Raw genomic sequence first — 20,285 nt, 5'->3', positions numbered from 1 at the left:
AGGAAGTCGGCAGCTCCGCCCCTCCGCTGCCTGCTCTCAACCAATCACCGCGCCCGCCTTCGGACGCGGCGCGCCGCGCCTCCCGTTCCTTTAAGGAAGTGCCGGGGCTCCTGATTGGCTGCGGGGCCGAGGCGGGGCGGGGCGAGGCGCGGAGAGGAGTGGCTAAAGCGGGGCGCGAGCTTGAGCCGCCCGGCGGGTGTAGTGCGCCTGCGCGGGGGCCGGGCCGGCGGCGGCGGGGCTGCACCTGCGGCCGCCGCGGGGCGGGGCGGGAGTCGCCGGCGGGCAGCGAGCGCGGAAATGCGGCAGCGGCGGCCGGAGCAGCGGAGGTAGCCCGCGGGTGGCGGCAGCCCATGTGCGAGCCGCGCTCGGGGCGGTACAGCGTCCTCCCCTCCGTGCCCGCCCCCAGCGCCGTGAGCCTGTTCCCGGCGGCCGCGCCTCCAACCCGGGTTATCTCCGCACCTGGGCCGCGCCCGCCGCCGCCGTCGTCGTCGCCGCCGCCGCCGGGAGGATGGCGGCACAGCCGGCGGCGGAGGCGTGTGCTTGCGTCGCGGCACCGGGAGACGACGGCGAAGAGATGAACGGCAGGAAGGTGGCTCTCATCACCGGCATCACCGGGCAGGTAACGGTGGGGGCTCCCCTCGTTCCCGGGCTTTCCTCGCAGCCGCGACGGAGGGCTTGGCGTGGGGCTGCCGGCCGCGTTCGCGTTTGCAGGCAGCGGCCGCCCTCCCTTCCTCCCTCCCTCCGTCCATCCCTCCCTCCCGGGCCGCCGGGGGCGCGTTCCCCCGGCTCCGTTCCCAGCCCCTAAAGCCGCTTGTAAGGGGGCGGCTGTCCCCGTACCCCTCACCGTTCGTGCCGCCAGCTCTGCGGCTCCCTCTGACAGCCCCAGCCGGGTCAGGGACGGACAGACCGCCCCGAGGTAGAAGGCTGCTCTGGCCTCACCCACGTGTGGCTAGGGCTTGTTTGCCTGGGGCTTCGAAGTGGTTTTCACCAGGTGTGTGTGTGTGTGGGGGGGGGGGGGGTGTGCATCACCTTTATATCTCGGCTTTAGACTGTCTTATAGTAACCTTTACCAGGAATTTGTAAGAAATCGGCTAAACCTGTGCTGAGATGAGGTGTGAAGTGAGCAACAGTGAGAAAAGAGCCACACAGAGGAAAGACAGTACCAGGAGCCAGTGTTGGGACTCTTCATCCTGGTGGTCTGAAGTGGTGAAGGTAGCAGTGCAGTGGTACCAGTGCAGGTGTCAGGCAGCCTGCAGTCAAGTTTGATCTGAGCAGGCTTGTCACTCAGAGGGGCTCTTTGTCACCTGTCCCTTTGACGTACTGGGCAGCCATGCATTTACAGTCAGTACCTGCTTTATACCCAGACCTGAATGGATGACAAAAGCATCTCCTTAGGCCGCTTGTTTTGTATCCATGTGCGTTCATTGCAGTCTCCAATTTTTTCTGGCTGTATTACTCGTAGGGTTAATGATGCTCTCAGAGTCCTGGTGCTTTGAGCAGAAGGTGCAGGAGAAAGGGGACATGGAAAGAAAAAACACAGTTTCCCTTGGAGCAACTTCTGCACTGTGGAAAAAAAAAAAAAAAGATGTGCCGGTGGTGAGTTTTAACCTGGTGAGACCTGCAGGAGTGTTGATGTATGCAGTTTGTAGCTTTTGCTGCTACAGTCCCAACAGGCAGCTTGGATATTTGGGTTGGATTGTTTGTCCACACAGAGGTCTGCATTGTTGTGTCTTTGCTGGCAAGTGGGTGCTAAATGAAAGCTGTTCTGGACATGATTAGTCATATTTGAGGAACACCTTAATTTGCAATGTATGTGTTGCCCACTGCCTGGAAAAAAACTGTGCTGCTTGCACATTGCTTATCGCTTGGAATGTGCTGAATGACTTCTGCTCTGAGGGTGTATCTTCTGTGATTGGTATAACCTGTTAAGTATGTAATGTTATATAGTAAGCATTAATGCTCATCTTAGAATCCCAGTGGAACAGCTTTTTTCCTTTATGGCTTGCATTTAATCAGCGACAGCTGCGTACATGGAAGAACTTCTTCCCCTTCAACTGTGACTCGTCATGGTATACTTGCAGATCCACTTGTGAGGTGCTGGTGTGGATTGTTTAGGAGGCCATGAGCATTGTGGAAAAGTCAAAACAAACATGTTGCTCTTTCACTCTGAGACAGTGTTAGTCAATGCTCTCTCTTTTTTTTTTATAATAGAGCAGCCACCTGACCCTTTGTGAGGGAGTAAATTGAGAGACAATGTAGTATTGTAGCAGCTTTCATCTGTTATCTAAGAGAACCTGCACTATACTTTGAATGTTCACCTGCTGTTCATGTTTTACCTCATTATGTCTGTTCTCATGTGTTCTTATAACACTTCTTGGTGTGTGTTCTTCCCATGGTTTAGCAGCTGTCTGCCAACAGTGGGCTGAGGAAACCCCTCCAAGTGGCTGTCTGACAAGGACATATATAAGTATGTCTGAGAAGAGGAAAAACTAATAATCTCTGTGTACTAACATTTTTGCTTGATGTTTATTTTTAGCAAAAGCACAGTCAGAGCTTTCCCAAGGACTACTTTGGTGCTGTGTGAACAGTCTTCCAGTTTGTTGACAGAAGTACATTTGCTTCATCAAAGATAGTAAGTTAGAGGCCCGTAGCTACAATGCCCTGATTCTTTCAGTACTGTGCGCTCTGTTGTTTTTTCTCTATTTTCAAAGCAGCTCTTCCATCTTAATTTAACTTTTGTCAGGCCTATTATTTAGCATTGGAACGTGTGGAGAACCAGAGCTAGTAAAGGCCTGGGAAACTTGAAAGTTAGCCAGTGAGGTTGAGTGCTTTAGTGAGAAGGCTATCAACTCTTGGCTTAGGATGGAATTTTTACGTTGAGGGTGGCCTCTTTTGGGATCCCGTAGTCCTCCATCATTTTGAGATCTGCTGTTAGGAGTCCTTGTCCCTTTTTTCTTAGATGAACTTTAAAGAAAGTCACCATAGTACTAGTTCCTTACCCCTCTTTCACTCCCTTTCTTTATTTTTACATAATAGCTTTCATTGTATGTGGAGAGGCCTCACCCAGAAATGGGACACCCGGATTCTGTTTCTTACCTGAGAATAGGCAGACTTGCATTTCCCACCTCCTGGGAGAAAGTCCTAGTGCCGTCTGTTTTTTAAACTTAATTACCATGTGTAAAATGTACAAATATGCTGGAGTGGAAGCTAGACCTCAGGCTTTGTCTTTCCCAGGTAGTTACTTTAATTACTGGGCTAAAGAGAGTTGGTATGTTTCACATTGTTCCTTGGAACTGGTGCTCTTTCAAGGTGAGAGAGAAAGGCTTGGATCCCTTCAGACTGAGGAAGTTATAGAACAGAATCGGATGGTAAACTCCCCTTATTTAAACTGTGGCCTTCTGATACAGCAAATTTCTTTTAAAAGTGAGTTGGCACAGTTGCATTCTATAAGGAACCTGCTTTTGTTTGTGTGTGGCCAGTGTACTCTGAGAACATTTGCTGAACTAAGGCCCTGTAGTGCCTGGTTCCTGGAACAAGGGCAGTTGAGAGATAAGTATTGAGCTAACTGGGCTATGACGATTTTAGGCAAATGTGGAGTTGTGCTTTTGTCTTTAGAGTACTCTTGGGCCAAGCAAGGTGCTGCTTGAACTGTAGCAGCCCTTCCTGAGTTGAGATGATGCTACAGCAAGTGTGCTTAATCATAGTGTTGAAATCAGACAACTCATTTTATTTTTCAGAACTTCTGTGTAGCTGTGAACATCTGGATTGTCCATCTTTTCCACTGACAAAAGATGGGATTTTTTTTTCTGCTATGGTGGACAAAGAGTTGAGCTCAGGTAGGGCTGTATTTTGACAATGGGGCAATTGACGGATGATGCAGCTTTTAACTTTTAACCATGGAGGTATGGCACAGCTGTAACTTCCGATTCATGGACTTCTAATGGGATTCATAAGACTTTACAGGATTCCAGAATAGGATGGGCTGTCTACGCAAGCTCTACTGTATAGTGAGTGACTGGAGGCTTGTGCTGTGTGCCAGCTTACTACACCACTTAACAAAACCAGCTCACATGGCTTGCTCCTCTTCTAGATACAAGATGTTAAAAGGACAGGTCTCTGCAAGGGCCTATGTGTTACCGATAGGAAGGTGATTTTGTGACATTTGGCCAAATAACAGGAGTTTGCAATATGCGTAGTGAAACCACAAAGGAAAACGATTTTTGTAATTGTATGGTCAGGACTCAAAAACGGCATTCTGGGTGCAAGGACTGGACCTTAGTCTCTATGAAATCAAAGCAGATAAATGAACCTCTACAAATTATGCATTTACCCGTGGGGTTAGGGTGAAATCGGTATCATTCTACCACTTGCATTACTGATAAGAGGCTCTAAGCACATAGCTGGTGGTGTTGTACGCTCCTTTTGCAGTATTGAGATTTCCCTTATCTCCTTTCTCACACCACAGCAGCGGGATGAACCACACTTCACTGTTTTGCTAAAATGACTTCCAGAGCGAGGCAGTTGCTGTGGTTGGATGGATAATACATTTCTGAAGTGTCACGTAGGTATTGGTCTGCTGGTAGGCTACTTGTGAGTAATGCATAGCACTTTCTTCTTCATTTAAGGAAGAGCATTTCAAATGAAACAAGCCTGTTGTGTGTATTAAAATGAAAATACTTTTTTACAAAACTAGAATGTGACTTTTATTAGAAGAGTGTTTTCACAATGCAAAATAGATGTGCTGGACTCTTCAAACTTTGATACCTTGAAGAATTACTCTGTAAAAATGGGAGTTTTGAATCAAATACCAGTATAACTAACAAATTTAATTCTAGTTATGCAGATATGTCTTGTTTCTTATTTGGGGGATCTGCTAAAGCAGTACTTGTTTGACAGAATTGTTTTCTAGGGACTGTGACTAAATGTCTATTAAAGTTGCATTTAAATACCTTTCTGGAAAGTCTGATTGCACTGCAATCAGTTTGATTGTCTTTCTGTATGTTGGTGCTTGTAAGAGTAGATATTTGACTTCTTGGAGAAATACCAAGAAATACTCTGGCTGAGTAACTACGAGGTTATATGTTGATGTTTCTACTTTTCCCCCTCAGTCACTGGATTATGAGCATGAATAATGTCTATCTTGTGTCTGGTGCTGTTGTGCTTTACTTGGAGAGACAGTAAGGTAAGAGTTTGTAGACCAAGATCATTCAACAAACACTTATAAATCTCAGTTTTGAATGAAGCAATGCACTAGAACTTGAGTGTCAACATGTGGCCAGAGGCTATTGCAAATTGTAGATGAAGCAAGCAGTTGTGTTTCTGCCTTGTGAGAGCTCTTACAGCAGCAGTACTAGCCCCAGCTTCTGCTGCCTTGCCTGCGGTTCTGCCAAATTCAACTTCCATTTGGCAAAACGTAAGGTAGCAGCCTCAGAAGTTTCAACCAAACCCTAAGATAGTGTAAATATGACTGGCAAGTGTGCATGCAGAAATGCAAGAACATTCTCTTTAGTTGGTTGACATAGGTAGAATATGGGGTCTGCCTCTGTCTTTCTGGTATCAGAAGTTCAATCAGTTGCTTATGGCCTTTACTATTTCTGTAATGTACCAAATGCCTATACATGTGTACTGCAAGTTTTATGCAGGTGTTACAGTTCAGAGTTTGAGAGGCTAATTATATCGAGGTGGGGGGAAAGATACTGAGAAAGCAAGATGTGCTGTTGTCAGTTGAGGTTAAGTTGTTTTGGGTTTCTCTTTTTTTTTTTTTTTTTTAAATCTGGCTATTGAGAATGAAAGCAGGACAGACTCTGTGGGGCAAACTAACAGTAATAAAAGAATGTGACTCATTGCTTAACATTTAAAAAAAAAAAGTAATGAATAGCTGGTATGGAGTGTGGCTGTAAAACTCTTTGATACTCTGTGGCTAAAAGAACTTTGGCTATTGGAGAATTGTAAAGGAAACAGTTAAACAACTTTTCTAAAAAGCTTTTTTTTTTTTTAAGTATTGTGATCAAGCGGTGAGGTAGGAATCTTTGTCACTGGGGGGGTGTGTCTATACCTGGAAGGCAGATATAGAGAAACATTATAGCCTATTGTACCAGAGAGAGGACATGAGTTTGCCAGGTGAAGGATAAAATCCAAAGGATTGCTTTTCTGCATAGAAATAGGAGGATAGTTTTTGCTGAAACTGGCTAAAGCTAAATATTAGCATTGCTGCCTTTTCATTAAAACAAATATTGTCGTGGCATCTGGCTAAAGCTAAATATTAGTATTTCTGCCTTTTCATTTAAACAAATATTGTCTTGCTTGAAAGCAGGTATGCTATTTCAGTTGCTGTCTCTGAGTAACCAAGAGTTGTCTTGAGTGAGAATTTCAGATGTGTTGAACATCCTTGTCTTAGTTTGAGGATGCAGAGATGTAGGAACACTAGTTTGGGCAGAAACTGAAATACAAGAAATTTCATTTAAACTTGAGAAGGTGTGTGGTCTTCGGGGTTTTTTGGGGGTTGTTTTTAATTGATGAGGGTGGTCAAGCACTGGAACAGGCTGCCCAGCGAAGTTGTGGAGTGTCTGTCCCTGGAGGTATTCAAAACTGAACTGGACATGGCCCTGAGCAGCCTGCTCTAGTTGGCCCTGGCTTGAGCAGGGATCCTGGACTGGGTGATCCACAGAGGTCCCTTCCAGCGCAAACTTGTATGACTCTGAGTCCTCCACAGTATCACAAGTTGAACACCTGCAATTTGTGACAAGATGGCATAAGTGGCTTGTTGAAAACTCTGCAGCAAATGAGTAATGGCTGTGGCATGAAACCCAAGCTTGCCTAAAATATAATTCCAGGTCTTTCCCTTTACAGGGTATAAATAAGTTTTGTCCAAAACTCTTGAGAAAAAGGTATTTTACTGAAAAGTAGTATAACAAATACCGAAGTGGGAGACTATAATATCTGAAAACAGGTCCTATTTTTAGAAAGATGCCTGAATTTTGATTGTCTTGGCTCCCCCTTTGAATGGAGGAAGGTTACCACATAGTCTAATTCAGATAATGCATTGACCTTTTACCAAAGGAATCTGTAAGTATGTGGCCCAATGCTTTACTCTTTCATCTGTGTTTCATACTCTACAACAATATGTGCAAACTGGTGGGGCTTTTGTCTTCAAGAACTGGGAGTCCAGGATATTGGTTGTACTCTGTGCCTGCCCAGAGGAGCCCAGCTGTATTCCATTGCCTTTCAGAATAGTGCAGTTAGTAGTGGTGTCTGAACTTAAGTGAGCTAGAAGATATTCATTGTAAAATGTATGGCTGATAGAGGATTAGTTCATGTGTGTCTTGATGTATTAACTTCCCTTTTTTCTTTCCATCTTTGCACAGCTTTACTCAGTGTTTGTGACTGCCAGTGAAGTCTATTCTCTAGTTGTTTACTGGAGAGGGAAGTTCTGGTAGCCTGGCTCAGCCAGCAGGTATTAACTCAAGGACCAGTGCAGGCAATCTGATTCCTTGCTGTTTGAACAGGATATGTACAGGATGTGGATTAAAAAACATTGTGAACAGCAAGTGAACGAGGTACTGTATACTGTGATGTGTACCTGCTGTGAAAGTAGATAAAATACTGAAAATGTTCCAGGAAAAATAAAATGATAAAGTTCATGTTAATGGTGCTAAGATATGAAATGGATAGAAGCATGGTACCCAGTTTGGATTTGGGAAGCTGACTTCCTCCAAGCAACACTTATCATGAAAGATTCTGATGCTATGGACAGTCATAGGGAGCTATTGCCACTTCTGCCCAGACTGACAAGGAGAGCAGAATATTCTGTTGCCAGCAGCATGCTACTTGCTTAGTCTTGGGTTTTTTGGTTTGTGGGTTTTTTTTTTTAGTTTAATGAAGATTGGTGACTGTCAGTGTAGACAAAACCTGTATTTCTATTTCCTAAATTTTTAAAGAGTTGAAGCATCCTCTTCTCTATGTACCTACAGCCAATCCAAACTGAAGAGAGAACTCCTGTGAAAACCTTTTTCCTGTGACTTCATACTCCCCCACTAAGTTTTGGTCTTTTCTCCTCTGTCTCTTTCAGATCCTTTTGGCTGTTGAGTTTCTGCACAAGGGAGTCAGTTTCTTAGAAAATAGGTAGCTATGCAGAAGGACAAGGAAAATGGAGTACTTAAACCTGCTGGCCTGTGTGAAGAACACATCAAAGGTTACCGCTCTGATCCCTGTAATCCAAGAAAACTGAATAAAAGGTTTTTCAGTGCAGTTGTGATATGGGTATTCATCCTAGTGGTGCTTCCTGTTGCCCACACCTTAATTCTCTGAGGAGTACTGAGACTGAGTTTCTTTGCACTTAACTATGCTTTCATTTAGTCTGGGAGGCAGGAAGTACTTTCTCTTTCTTGACAATTTCTAGCAGCTTTATCCCAGCTTCCTCAGACTTTTGGGTGGAGTAGAGTCCTGATTAAGTATCTGTTCTTACAGACTTGTCAGCTCTGCTTCTCCACTGTTGCAGCACAACTCAGGCTTATTTTGGAATGCATGGTTTCCTTGAAGCACTAGGTGAACAATGACACAAGAGCAAGTCAGCAGTGTGGTAGATGTCTAATTTCCTCTCACAGGTGTGTGCTCTTTCTTGCTCTGAATCTCTTCTTGCTACTTTAATTGCTTTTTAGCCAAATGAGCAAAATAAAAGATTTTTTTTTTCTTAATATTTTTGTCACCTCCTGTTTCTTTCATATGAATTCACTGATTTGTTTTTTCAGGACCTCAGCTAAGGAATTCCTTTGGGTCATATGTATATGAACTGGGGGATGCAGCTATGTCCAAAACTTTCAATTAAGCAAAGCTATAGGACATGAGGTAAAAGAGTGGAGTTCTCTCCAGTCTCCTCTATTACTGGAAAGCCCCTATAGCTTGTTCCATTTCTAGGGTGTGCACAGACTTCACAATCTAAATCCATAATTAAGCTTTTGTAAAGCCTGCCAAACAAGTTTGTGTAAACTAGCTTATCTGTTGTAACCTGTGCTTTTTACATGTGTCATTAAGCAGCTGAACTTCCTCATATGCAATGTAAATGTTGCAACAATTTTTCTTTTCATTTATTTACAAATACACACAAAGTGGTATACCTAAGGCAGGCTTCCTTCTTCAGGAGTATTTCTTGTTAAAGTCTCTCTTTTTTTTTTTTTTTTTTTTAAAATGGGAAACACGAATTTTGCTTTGTAACTCAATGTCATCTGACAGTAAGCAATTTAAGTCTAAAGACTTGTCCATTGACTTTATGATCTGGTTGCAGTTAGTTCAGTGTTAAGTACCATTGATAAGCATTTGATACTGTACTGAGACAACTCTGTTGCATTGAATAATGGTACAGCTTGCATCATGCAGTCAAATTGGTCAGTTAAAAGTTGATTATCACAACACCTTTGTAGTGATGCTCAGCTAAGTGCAGTGATCCAATGGGTATGTTGGCCGCAAAAATGTACTTGCCTTGGGTATGGCATGCCACAGATCTTGGCTTTTTGCAAAGAGTTTCCAAGTAGGTAACTAGCTTGTGCTGCATTTGCTGTGCGTGAACACCTTTGAAATAATGGGAATATGCTTGCTCTGGAAAAATCTGACTAACTATTAAATATAGTAAGATACAGTCAAATTTTATGAGAGGTTTCTGCAGGGCTTTGCTTTAGCTGTCATTTGACCCATTTATTGGTGCTTGGAAACTCAAGGGAGAATTCCTACAGCCTGCGGTGAAATCTAATGCAGAAGGAAAAAAATTGCCATGTTGAATGTCTAGTTGGGTGCTTTTGCTGTAATGAGAAGATACCTTGTCTCTGCTGCATATCTGACACCTGCATTGCTATTAAATATGTGCCTTTTGGCTTTTTTTCCTCTTCCAAGTTCCTGAGGAGTTGATGTTCTTTGAATGTGTTATGTATATCACATAAAAATCTCTAAAGCTCCACCTTCCAGGACAGTGCTGAAGCATGTGGTAATAGATACAGTGTCAGGTCTGCTGTAACAGTTCTTAGGTATTCATAGGCACTTTGAGGTAGGATGTCACCATACTGCAATGGAAGCCTTAAACCACCCAACCCTCCCTGCCACCCCAAAATCAGAAAACACATAGCAACTTGAAAAGGGTAGACAGTTCTCTTAATTGTATCCTACAATGTCTGAACCCATGCCAGAAGTAGCTTGAACATATTTACCATTTTATGAATGGAAATAAGCCTTTCCCAAGGTGTATAGAATGGTATATATGTCTAGAAAGAAATAAAACCTGAAGTCAGGCAGGGACTACTCCTGACTGCTCCTATACACACGCTGTTTCTGATTTTTATGCTTCTAGTTTGCTATGGTGCAGTCCCATCTGACTGCTCTTGTAGTCCTGACCTGTACACTTCTGTTGGTGCTATTCTGGAATGGGGAAAAAACATCTGATTGTTTAGGCTGCTACTTGTCAAATTGCAGGCATGCTGTCATGGGGTGTGCTTATTTTGTTTGCTTTTTTCCTAACATTTGTTTCATGCACGCAGGATCTTTTTAGGTGCATTAGCAAAGGCTGGCTTCATTAGTGGTAACGGTGGTGACCCATAGCTTCCTCTTGATTGTGATTTCTCCTTTAGAAAGATAAGGAACAGCCACTCTGTCTTTGGCTGCTGGTTGGTGCTGCCTTTAGCACTGATATCGCTCTCTAAAAGCATAAATGTTAACTGTGGAGCAGGTTTGTTTTTGAAATGCTGAAATTTCTGGCTATGCTTTCTGGATTTCCTACAACTAAATAATTGTGGTTTTGGTGTCAGTGTAACTTTTCACATGATTACACAGTAGTAGTCTGTCAACGTATTCCTGCCAAAATTTAGCATGCTGTTTGGCTCTGCAATTAAAATACTATTAAAATCCTATGAGATGTACAGTATAAAAGGGATACAGAGCTCTTCAGACCTACATGAAAAATATTATATTCTGCCATCTTGTAGGTGGCTTTGTGAGGTTATCTGTGTTCCATGAGAACGCTTAAGAAGACAGAGCCCAGAAGCTTCTTTGTTGGTGCTGATTTGGCCATCAGTGGTCATGTGTTGCTCTGCTAAAGCCTAAGCCTGGTCTGTACCAGCAGAACTTCACAGCCTCTTTGCTTACAAGTTGTTAGTTTTTTTTCCCCTCAATGTTTGCAGGGATGCTGGAAGCTGTTTCAGAATCTGGCTGGCCTTTGAACAGCAGTGGAGGCTCTGTGGTTGTAGGTCTGCAGGCTCAGTAGCATACATAATTTGATTTTTGAAGGTGAAATAAAGTTGCAGAATTATTCTTTAAAATGTGAAGGCAAGGAAGTCATAAAGACTAAGAGTTAAACTTCAGTTTATGTCCTTGCCAGTCCATTTTAGGGAAATAGTCATACTTGCAGCTGATCTGAGACTGATCTGCAGTGTGTGGTTTTGCTTCATGTATTTGATTTCTTAAAATTCCAAAGGTCACCTGATATGCATTAAATGTTCCTATGTTCTTATTGAAGCCTTTTATAGTTGAATATGTAGTGCAACTGTTTCAGTCCTTTTTCTGCATTTTAAAATAAGAGGATTTTTTTGCTAATTTGAGAGTTCTTTGTTACTCAAGAATGAAATAGGAGTCTGAATACTGACTCTGTCTCCAAAATGACACTTGCTGCATTTCTGTTGGTAATATCTTTGTGCTTTCATACTCTTGCAGTTATGTTGGATCACTATTTAGTCATGTTATAATGCATTTCCACAAAGGTGTTTTTTATTATGCTGTGATTTTTTTGCTTTGTGAAATATAGGTAGAATTTCAAATCATTACATTGTCTGTTGCTTTTCTTGTTTAAACAGTATGACAGATTGGGCTTTCTTAAAATCAGGAAGTAACTAATTCCTTTTACAGTGCAATTCAGCCCTGTCACAAACTGTCAGTTTTAATCATATCCCAGGATCTCACATCTATCTGTTGTCTTGGTCAATTAAAGGGAAGTATAACAGACTTGGCAAATTGAAAACAAACAGAACGTTAAGACTACTAAAATGCCGTAAGCCATGATGCTGTGGTTTTGGTTTTGATAAATTGAATGAACTGTAAAATGATGGTTTAAGTTACTTTTAGTTAACATGAAGGTGTGTAAAGCAGGAAATTAGAGCGTGCACATGCATTTGAAACGTACAACTTCGCCATCAGTTAATGTTGTAACTAGTACTTGCAGTGGTGGACATACAGCTTACTCCTGACACTGGTTAAGTAGGTTGAGTTTGTCTTGGAATTACTTGGTGTGACTTCAAAATGTGATGGTGAACTTTCACTAAATAATTGAAGCCGTTTCATTTCCTTTGTATGAGCCTGTGTTACTGGTGATGGATTCTGTCATTTTGGGAGGGAACCTTCTTGCTTAACTGTTCCTACACCTGAGTGAGTTGTCTAGGCAGCTGTTCTGGTGGGTGAGAACCCTCTAGCTGATTGAGAGCCCAGGCTTGTTTGAGCAAGTGCAGGTGCCTACCTTGGGATAAGAAAACTGGGGCTGTGAATTGGTTATATGCGTATCTGCTCTGTTGACTGTGAAAGGTTCTTAGGGTGGCTGCTTGATGGGGCTAATGCTTGTGTTGTCCTGAGTAGCACTTCATGTTGGAATGAGGAAGCATTTATTTTATCTGAAGCGTTCTCTAGGTTAAGCAAAGATGACAGAATTTGATTACTTGTGTTGTTTCTTTTAGTAAGAAGAACATATTGTGCAGTAAATGTGTGTATATGCAATTAAAGAAATGGGGACCGAGTGCTTTTACAGGTACTGCTCCTGTGAGACTGCTGCTTTGGAGTTGATCTGAAGAGGAACGGTGCTTCCAAATCACTACCTGCCTCCTGAGCACCCTCCGCACACCACTGCAGCTACGTTGCCACTGCTGTCCTCTCCATCCCCGACTCTCTACTCTTGTTTGAGGGACTGACTGGCGTGTTTGATTTCCACCTTGCTTGGCCTCAGTGATGTGTCTTATGTTGCTCTGTCACGTGTGTACTGTGACTTTGATGTTAAACCATGCTTCCAGCCAAAAATGTAATGGTTTTGCTTCCAAAACTCTCTGGAGAGTTCAGGTATTTTTGTGTATTGGTTCATGGAGACTGTGGCATTTTCGTGTAAGCTAATGACTGTCCGTGTTCCCCTTGTAAATCCTCCCTATAATTACTTACAAATGTTGGCACCTACTGTATGGCCTGTGTGTGTTGAAGGACAGGATGGGGCCAGTTTATAGCCCTGGATGGTAGGAAAAGGGAAAGGGTGGCCAAAGTCAATTAAAGAGAGATTCTTTTGAAGGAAGTACAAGCCCACATTCCTAATGAAGGTCTGAAATCTTGCTGAGTGAAATAATGTCACCAGTTTGATCCTGACCAGTTCTTGACTTTCAGTAGGTTGGTTTTGATTGTTTTAATTGCTTTCACCAAGAAATAATTTTAACTTATGGGAATGGTATTGGCTAGTTATCAATTCAAATCTCTCTTAAAACAAAACAAACCCCCACACCTCTCAATAAGACTTATAAGATTACTCTTAGCGGTTCCGATAGGGGTTTTTCCTTTTAACATTTTGTGTGTGTGTTCAGCTCTCCCTCTGGCATGTTTGGGACTGAGGGAAAGATGGAGGACAGGAAGGTTTGTAAATATACAGAATTTGTCAGGTGCATTGTCTTTAAGTCTTTCCAGTTCCACATGTTCCTTTGATTATCTTAATATGGAGGCTTCATTTTAATGTGAGGTAAGAGGGAAAAGATACAGGAAAGGCCATGAGGAAAAACTACGCTTGTTTCTATCTTTATAGTACTACTGTACTGCCTTTAGTATTATGTATGTGGAAGAGACATAGCTCTATTTATGTATTAGTGTGAGGGGGAATCAGATTATTAGAATTTGGTGTTTAATTAACTTATCTTACAAAATAAGGCAGTGAAAGGTGCTAGCCTTCTAAGCTAGTCTGTAATGTTTGTCATATTTAAACTTAAGAGCTAAATAGAATAAAATCCAGAACCCCTGCAGTATGCATGATTCATCAAAACACACTGGGAAGTTCTTTTGGATTCTGGTCACATTCTGTTTATGGTTTGACTCTGCCTTTTAGTTAAAAGATGATAGTCTTTTATTGCAGGACCTCTTCAGTAGTATATCCCTAACACAACTTTGATTGAAATGCTGCATTTTTCATGCTTGTTTAGGACAGATGTGGGTCCTGTGTCACCTGAAGTGGGGCTTTTAATTTTGTGCATGCACAGGGCTAATCACTCACTGCTTATTATTTGTTTATAGATTTCCTGGCTTGAAGAATCTCAAGTGATGCTGCCTTAAACATAAATCTGCTAATGCTGTTCTCTGTTTAAGCAAATGGTAGCCAAGTTACAAAGTTCTATAGCTGTGAACTGTGTATTGGCACACTGTTCCTTTGGTGTACCTCTAATTTTTGGAAGAACGTATGCCAAAATAGAAAATCACACACTTCTCAGTTTCTTGTGCTCTACCAAGTTTCTGTCTTGCAGTATTTACCAAACTGTTTTCTAAGATGTAGTCCTGTTTGGCAATGATTATATCGAAAACTGACTTGCAAATTCTGGATCTTACTATTTGGAGATTATGTATTAAAATACAGTTGACTCTTGCATTTTACCCAGTGAAAACAGAAACTGTGTTCCCAATGGATACAGGTGCAATATGCTTGCTTCTATTGAAGGCCGTTTTTACAGCTGGGTGTTAAAGTCATGAAAATCAAACTGCTGACACAGCCTTAATCATAGTGCCACAAGTAGCACTTCTTTGTTTTTGTATGACAGTTTCATTGGTACTATTAATAGCTGGCTCCTTACAGGTGTTCGTGTATAATAATTCTTACAAGACAACACTTGGGAAGTTTTCAAATGAATCACGTTAATTCCAGGATTAATTTTTTGCAGAGAGACTTTCTGACTTTTTCCTTTTGAGGTTTTTGGTCATAAAAATCCATATGTTGAAAATGTTCATTACCTTTAATTGTTCAAGTGCAGCTTTGTGTTAGGGGGAAAAGCAGAAAGAGAAACTGGCTTGTCTGAGATAGTGGGCAGCCTCGCTTGATCTGACGTTTCTGTTGTCAGTCTCCTCGGAAAAAATGCTGGTATCTGTTTTCCTGGTCTGCCATTGCTGCTTGGCTGGCAGGGCAGCGTAGGAGGTGTAGCTACAGTATTACCCTCTTTGAGGGAATACCAGGTGTAGCAAAACTGAAGAGAAACCTGTATGCTTCTGTTTCAGACACCAGGAAGGAAGACTAAATACAGTAGTAAAGGCTTTCCTCAGCTGTTGCTGGGTATATATATGGATGTCTCATGCTTTTAGCAGAGTGGATGATGGAAGGCAGAGCTCCCCTTGCAGGGCTTTCTGTTGGTCCCCTTTGGGTCTGGTGTATGTGGTGGGGTTAGGAGGACAAAGGAGTGACTGTGTACAGAACGTGAATCTGGAACAGCTTAGGTGGCTATAGTCACTCCTCAGCTTGGAGAAACACCCTCTATGGAGCGAACTGTAAAACCTGTTGTTCTCTTGTACGGTTATCACTGAGCCCCATTTTAAAGCAGCTGAGAACTGGCGTGTTGCCTCTGCCAGGTAGTGCTGGTTAATGCAATAATACACCAGGACATAATTATCTTGACCTCTGGAGAAACTGAACTGAGAGTAACTTGTTTCAGAAGTGAGCAATTTTCTGTGTGTGGCTCCTGGCATCTATAAAGCAAACAAGTCTTTGTTCAACTTGTTATAACCTCTTTGGGACTGCTGTTGAAACATGGCTAGCAGACGTGGTATGGTACCAATACACTTCTTTTTCTCCCTCGTCTGTACCTGAGCTTTCTGACATCTGAAAAATCCATGTGAGGTTTATTTGCAAATGATAATGCTTTAATATGGATTTCAAAGATGTATCAGATACTGTAGCGTGCATCTGTGTATAGTTGCACCTTTAAACAGTTTAGGTAATGAATTATTTGATCTGGATTTAGCTAAAAGTTGTTGTTAGGATTTTAAGAGATTTTGTAGGAGGAATAGCTTAATTAGCATGGAGACCAGCCTTGCAGAACTAACACTCCTAACATTGCTATCTTTGTTAACATATTTAGCCATATAGTTCATGAATTACATGGAAAAAGGCTGACTAATCCAGTGGAAATGTTGGGGAGGTGGGGGGGGCGGACTAGAGCGTGAGGAGGAGAAATCGTAAAGGTAAAGTTTCTAGTTCTGTTGCCTTCTGGTTCAGGTTGTCTAATGGCTTGATCAGCATTGCTGCTCTCAAGTCCAGCCAAATCAAAATACCCAGCTGATGAGAGAGAGATGATGTGAGAGTGTGTCTAGGGAAGGGAAGATTATTTGTGTTTGATGCTGGAAGTTGCCATTAAACTAAGAGCTAGGAAAAGATGAGGATGCCTAAAATCTGTTCCAGCTGAAAACCTTCTTTCAGGGTTTTTTGGTTGGTATTCAGCTGTGGTTGACCTTGGTTAGCCACACAGGTACTAGTGCTGGGAAAATGGCAGGAATATATAACTGGCAGTGGGAGTGGAGGATAAAGGTAGGATGGCCCCTTTCAGTGGAAGCATGCAAGAGTGAAACTGCATGCTGTTCATGAACAGAATAAGCATTTTTCAAGAAAGCTTGCTTACGGGCTTAAATAAATTAATTGCTTTGTCTAGGCATTGTAGTATGTTGTGAATAAACTTGATACTCCTGAAGTAATGGTTAAAGGGGAAAGATGACAAGCTGCTTGAAGGTAAATACTGTTACTGTGCATCATCAGTTCTGTATCAGTAGTTACTAAATAAAATTCTGACTTTGATTCCTTGGTTGCTTTGTTACCATGATTTGGTCATCGTTCTCAGTACCTCAGCTGTACCTGACTTTTCTTACGCTTCCACTTTTAAACTATTTCCTGTGAATTCCTCATGAAAAGGCATGAACACTGGTAGTTGAACCTTGTAGTAAGTAATATTTATTTTTTTAGTAAGTAATGAGACTTTATATAGAGAGAAGGTGCTTTGGGTCTCTTCCTTAAACACTTCCAAGGAGTGCTGCTGTTCTGGACGGCTGCGAGAGGACCTTGTTGGGTGCCCAGGCTTCTTGGAAGTGAAGTTTGAAGAGGAATAAGTCAGCTCCATACTTCTTCCTCCATTATTTGAAACTAATGTCAAATGCAGTGTAGCTTGAGATGGGAATGGAAACTTTTGTCAGGTTTCTCTCTCATCCTTGTGATGGGAAAAGAAACTGTGTGTGTGGTGATACGAGCAAGAGGAGAAATGGTTGCTGAGGAGGGAGAGGGCAGAATGGTTTGGGGAGACGAAGAAAGTCCAAGTCCAAAATCTGAAAGCAGAACACTGTTTGGAGCAGGACTGGGGCACTCTTTTCCCTTTTTTCCCTGCCAGGGTCAGGAGGCTCATGACCCAGAAGTCCCATAATGGCTGTTTTTGTTGTGTAGGACTTTCTGCTAACCTTCACACCAATGTGAAAGAGTACCCTCCACTTCTCTATCTTGATTTTTCTCTGCACCATGGGCCAGCACAGAGTATAATGGAGATTATACTCTTGTTCTCTGGCAGAGGGATGAGGCAGTAGCAGTGCGCTCTGCCTCTTCCCCAGCTGCCTGCGGGGTTGTGCAGTGGTGGCACAGTGAAGCTCTCCTCCTAGAGGGAGGGGACAGAAGGGCTGCCTGTGGCCACCAGCCAAGGATGGGCTGCCTTGGCTTGGAAGATCAGCACTTTGCATGAAGGTGATATTGATGGTGAAGGTGTTTGGTTTTTTGTTTTGTTTTGTTTTTTTTAATAAGGGCAGAAATCAAGTAACTGATAACTTTCTTGGTTAGTATTTTATTTCCAATAAAACCCCTAGACTCTCCTAGTCAATAAGAGAGGATACAATATATACAAACTTGATTATAACAGTCCTCCTGTTTTTCAGGTCTCTGTATGCTTTAAAAGAAATGACTTGCTTAGAGCTACTGTCTTTGCTTTGACCATTCCTTGATGTGTAAGCAGGCTTTTAAAGAGCAGCTGCACACTTTACTCTGTCTAAAGACGGTAGTTGGATAAGCATGTTTCATAATATGCCCTGAATGCATGGCTGTGCTTGCAGAACAGACCTGGTCATGCCTAAACCTGAACTTTTTATCACAAGTGAAAGGATATATTTGTAAGCAGCAAGAAATTGTGTTGCTCCAGTATATTAGCTTTCTCCACCTTTTCCTCAGATCTCTTGTCCCATTGGGTCTTTTCTGTTTTGGGCTTTATTTTTTATATGACAGTCAGCTGCCCACCTCCTGTGCTGTTGGGTTTTGGCTATTAGGAAAACTGCTGCCAGAATCACTGTCATTGAGCAGCTGTAGCTGCCATAATTTCCCCCCTCCCTTTCTGAGCTTGCAGAGAAACTGATGGCTAACTTTAGAGCTGACATCAGCCCCTCAGCTTCCCAGTTTGAGTGGGAAAGGAGGAAAAACTCCTCAATGAGCAGTCTCCTCTCCAGATATGCAGTTATGAAGTATGTGTCTTTCTAAACAGAGTTTCACTGTGTCACAGCTGGTGTGCTATGCAGTGATGTAGTGCTGGGTAACGAGCAAAGTAATTCATGATACTTCTATCTGTCTTACTCTGGGACTTGAGAAGTTGCCAGTTTATTCCCAGACTCCCAGAGTTTTTCACATGCTTGAAAAAAGCCACAAAGTTAGCCAACAACAATTTTGTTCTTTTCTATTATTGACTTAGTGTTGTCCAGATGTGCAGAGATTTACATACTTCTTCCATGCATGAGGAGCTGTGGAACCGTTGCATCCAAGGGTAGTTTCAGGAGGTGATAAGGTTTCTGTTCAAGCAGAAAATTGTTCTTACCTTGAAAGAATATTTCAAGTCATTTGCTGAATGTTACCTTTGAAAATTTTATATATAATCTTGTTCATCTGGATACAAAATAGGTTGTTGCAGAAGGTATGTATTGCTTTGGCATAGTGGCAGCCTTTTTTAAAAATCTTGGACCCTGATGAAGAATAGAAGTATGTGTTTCTGTTTTTTGGCAGAAAGTATATTCACTTTGGTTCTTGTGGAAAATACATGTTATAAGGATTTTAGCTATGTTGTCTTGACAGAGAGAGAAAACTTAGTTTTGTTCCTTTCTTTTTTTTTTAAAGAAGGAAATTAACTTTAATGAGAGTAGGATGAAATCCTTGTTTTCTTATGTATGCCTGGAGTATTTTCAGTTGTGTTCAATTTCTTCAAGTTTTGCAGCACTGGCATATGGACATTCAGCTTCCTCATGTGAACTGAGCTATTTTTCTGTTCCAGCCTCACTGAGAAGAGTTTGCTTGTGGATAACTGGCATGACAAAATGAAGTAGTACTTTATAATATGGCAGATCTAGAGGGAACTGCTGGACCGTATGTGATATTTGTTATCAAGAGTTACTGCTTAAAGTTAGCTATTGCTATCGTGTATGGTATTTGTTTCTTACAGTTTTTCACTAAATCAGCTTGAATTGCTGATGTCCGAATTAATCCTTTGGAGAAAAAAAGCCACAAGTGAGTTAACGTGGGTTATGTTTGGTGGCACAATGTAGTGTTGGTGTAAAGCGTTGGGGATCTTCTGTAGGGTTCTGCTACGGCCCTGATGGGTGAGTTTGGTAGCACTGTTTCCTAGATTTGCAGAAAATTCCTGTTGTAAGTGTCCCGTTTTGCCTTCTTCATGTCTTTTGCCAGGCTTTTACAGTTGATCCTAAAATTTCCTACACTGGCTGGCTGTGCTGTCTGTTTCCTAACATTTCAATCCAAATGAGCCAACTATGAGAGAAAACAGTGTGAGGAGGGGAGAGGATATTTTACAGTGTTTCATAATCTTTGTACCACTTTGGGGTGGGGCGAGTGGTTTGGAGCATGGTTTCAAGATCTTTTTTGGGACAAGGGATTTTGTCTCTGGGCTATATTCATAAACTCTCGAAAAAGTCTGTTCTTGGAGTCATATAGGGACTTTGTGGTGTTGCACGTCTGACTCCTGAGAAGGTTTTCTCCATGCTGACCATGTTCCAGTCCTTACAGCTCTTTCTTCTGCCAGACTCAGCATCCCTGTGGGCCTGTGAAGTATTTTCCAGACTATCATAGCTGAGCCTTGACAGGACTTCTCTTCCTTAGTGAGCTAGGATGAGACTGGGAAACAGGAGTGAAATCCAAGAGCATCTCTCCTCTGGTTTTGGTGTTCTAGGTAGTTTGGATCAGAAGGCCGAATGACTGTGCTGGAATCTAAATGAGGGCTGTAAAATGTGGATTGGCATCATGT

The 20,285-nt window shown here is 42.3% G+C and overlaps 1 protein-coding gene and 1 long non-coding RNA gene across 3 annotated transcripts in view; both read left to right on the top strand.

The window, feature by feature from the left end:
* The first annotated feature begins 221 nt into the window (after positions 1 to 221).
* The window catches only part of GMDS (GDP-mannose 4,6-dehydratase), a 429,715-nt gene continuing 409,651 nt past the window's right edge, over positions 222 to 20,285 (top strand). The window contains exon 1 of the mRNA XM_052780355.1: positions 222 to 619. Within this exon, the coding sequence (XP_052636315.1) occupies positions 509 to 619 (111 nt within the window). The 5' untranslated portion in view covers positions 222 to 508. The remainder of the gene's footprint in view (positions 620 to 20,285) is intronic.
* LOC128138819 (uncharacterized) lies at positions 1,054 to 8,688 on the top strand. Of its 2 annotated transcripts, XR_008234160.1 has the most exons (5): positions 1,054 to 2,632; positions 3,738 to 4,007; positions 4,466 to 4,561; positions 5,109 to 5,182; positions 7,365 to 8,688. It is a non-coding gene; the product is annotated as an uncharacterized LOC128138819 (long non-coding RNA). The 2 variants fall into 2 exon arrangements; XR_008234159.1 differs by having other exon boundaries at positions 3,738 to 4,561.

Source organism: Harpia harpyja, chromosome 1, assembly GCF_026419915.1.
Source record: "Harpia harpyja isolate bHarHar1 chromosome 1, bHarHar1 primary haplotype, whole genome shotgun sequence".
Classification (NCBI taxonomy): domain Eukaryota; kingdom Metazoa; phylum Chordata; class Aves; order Accipitriformes; family Accipitridae; genus Harpia; species Harpia harpyja.
Note: the sequence above shows the minus strand (reverse complement) of the source record. Positions and strands in the feature narration are given on the sequence as shown.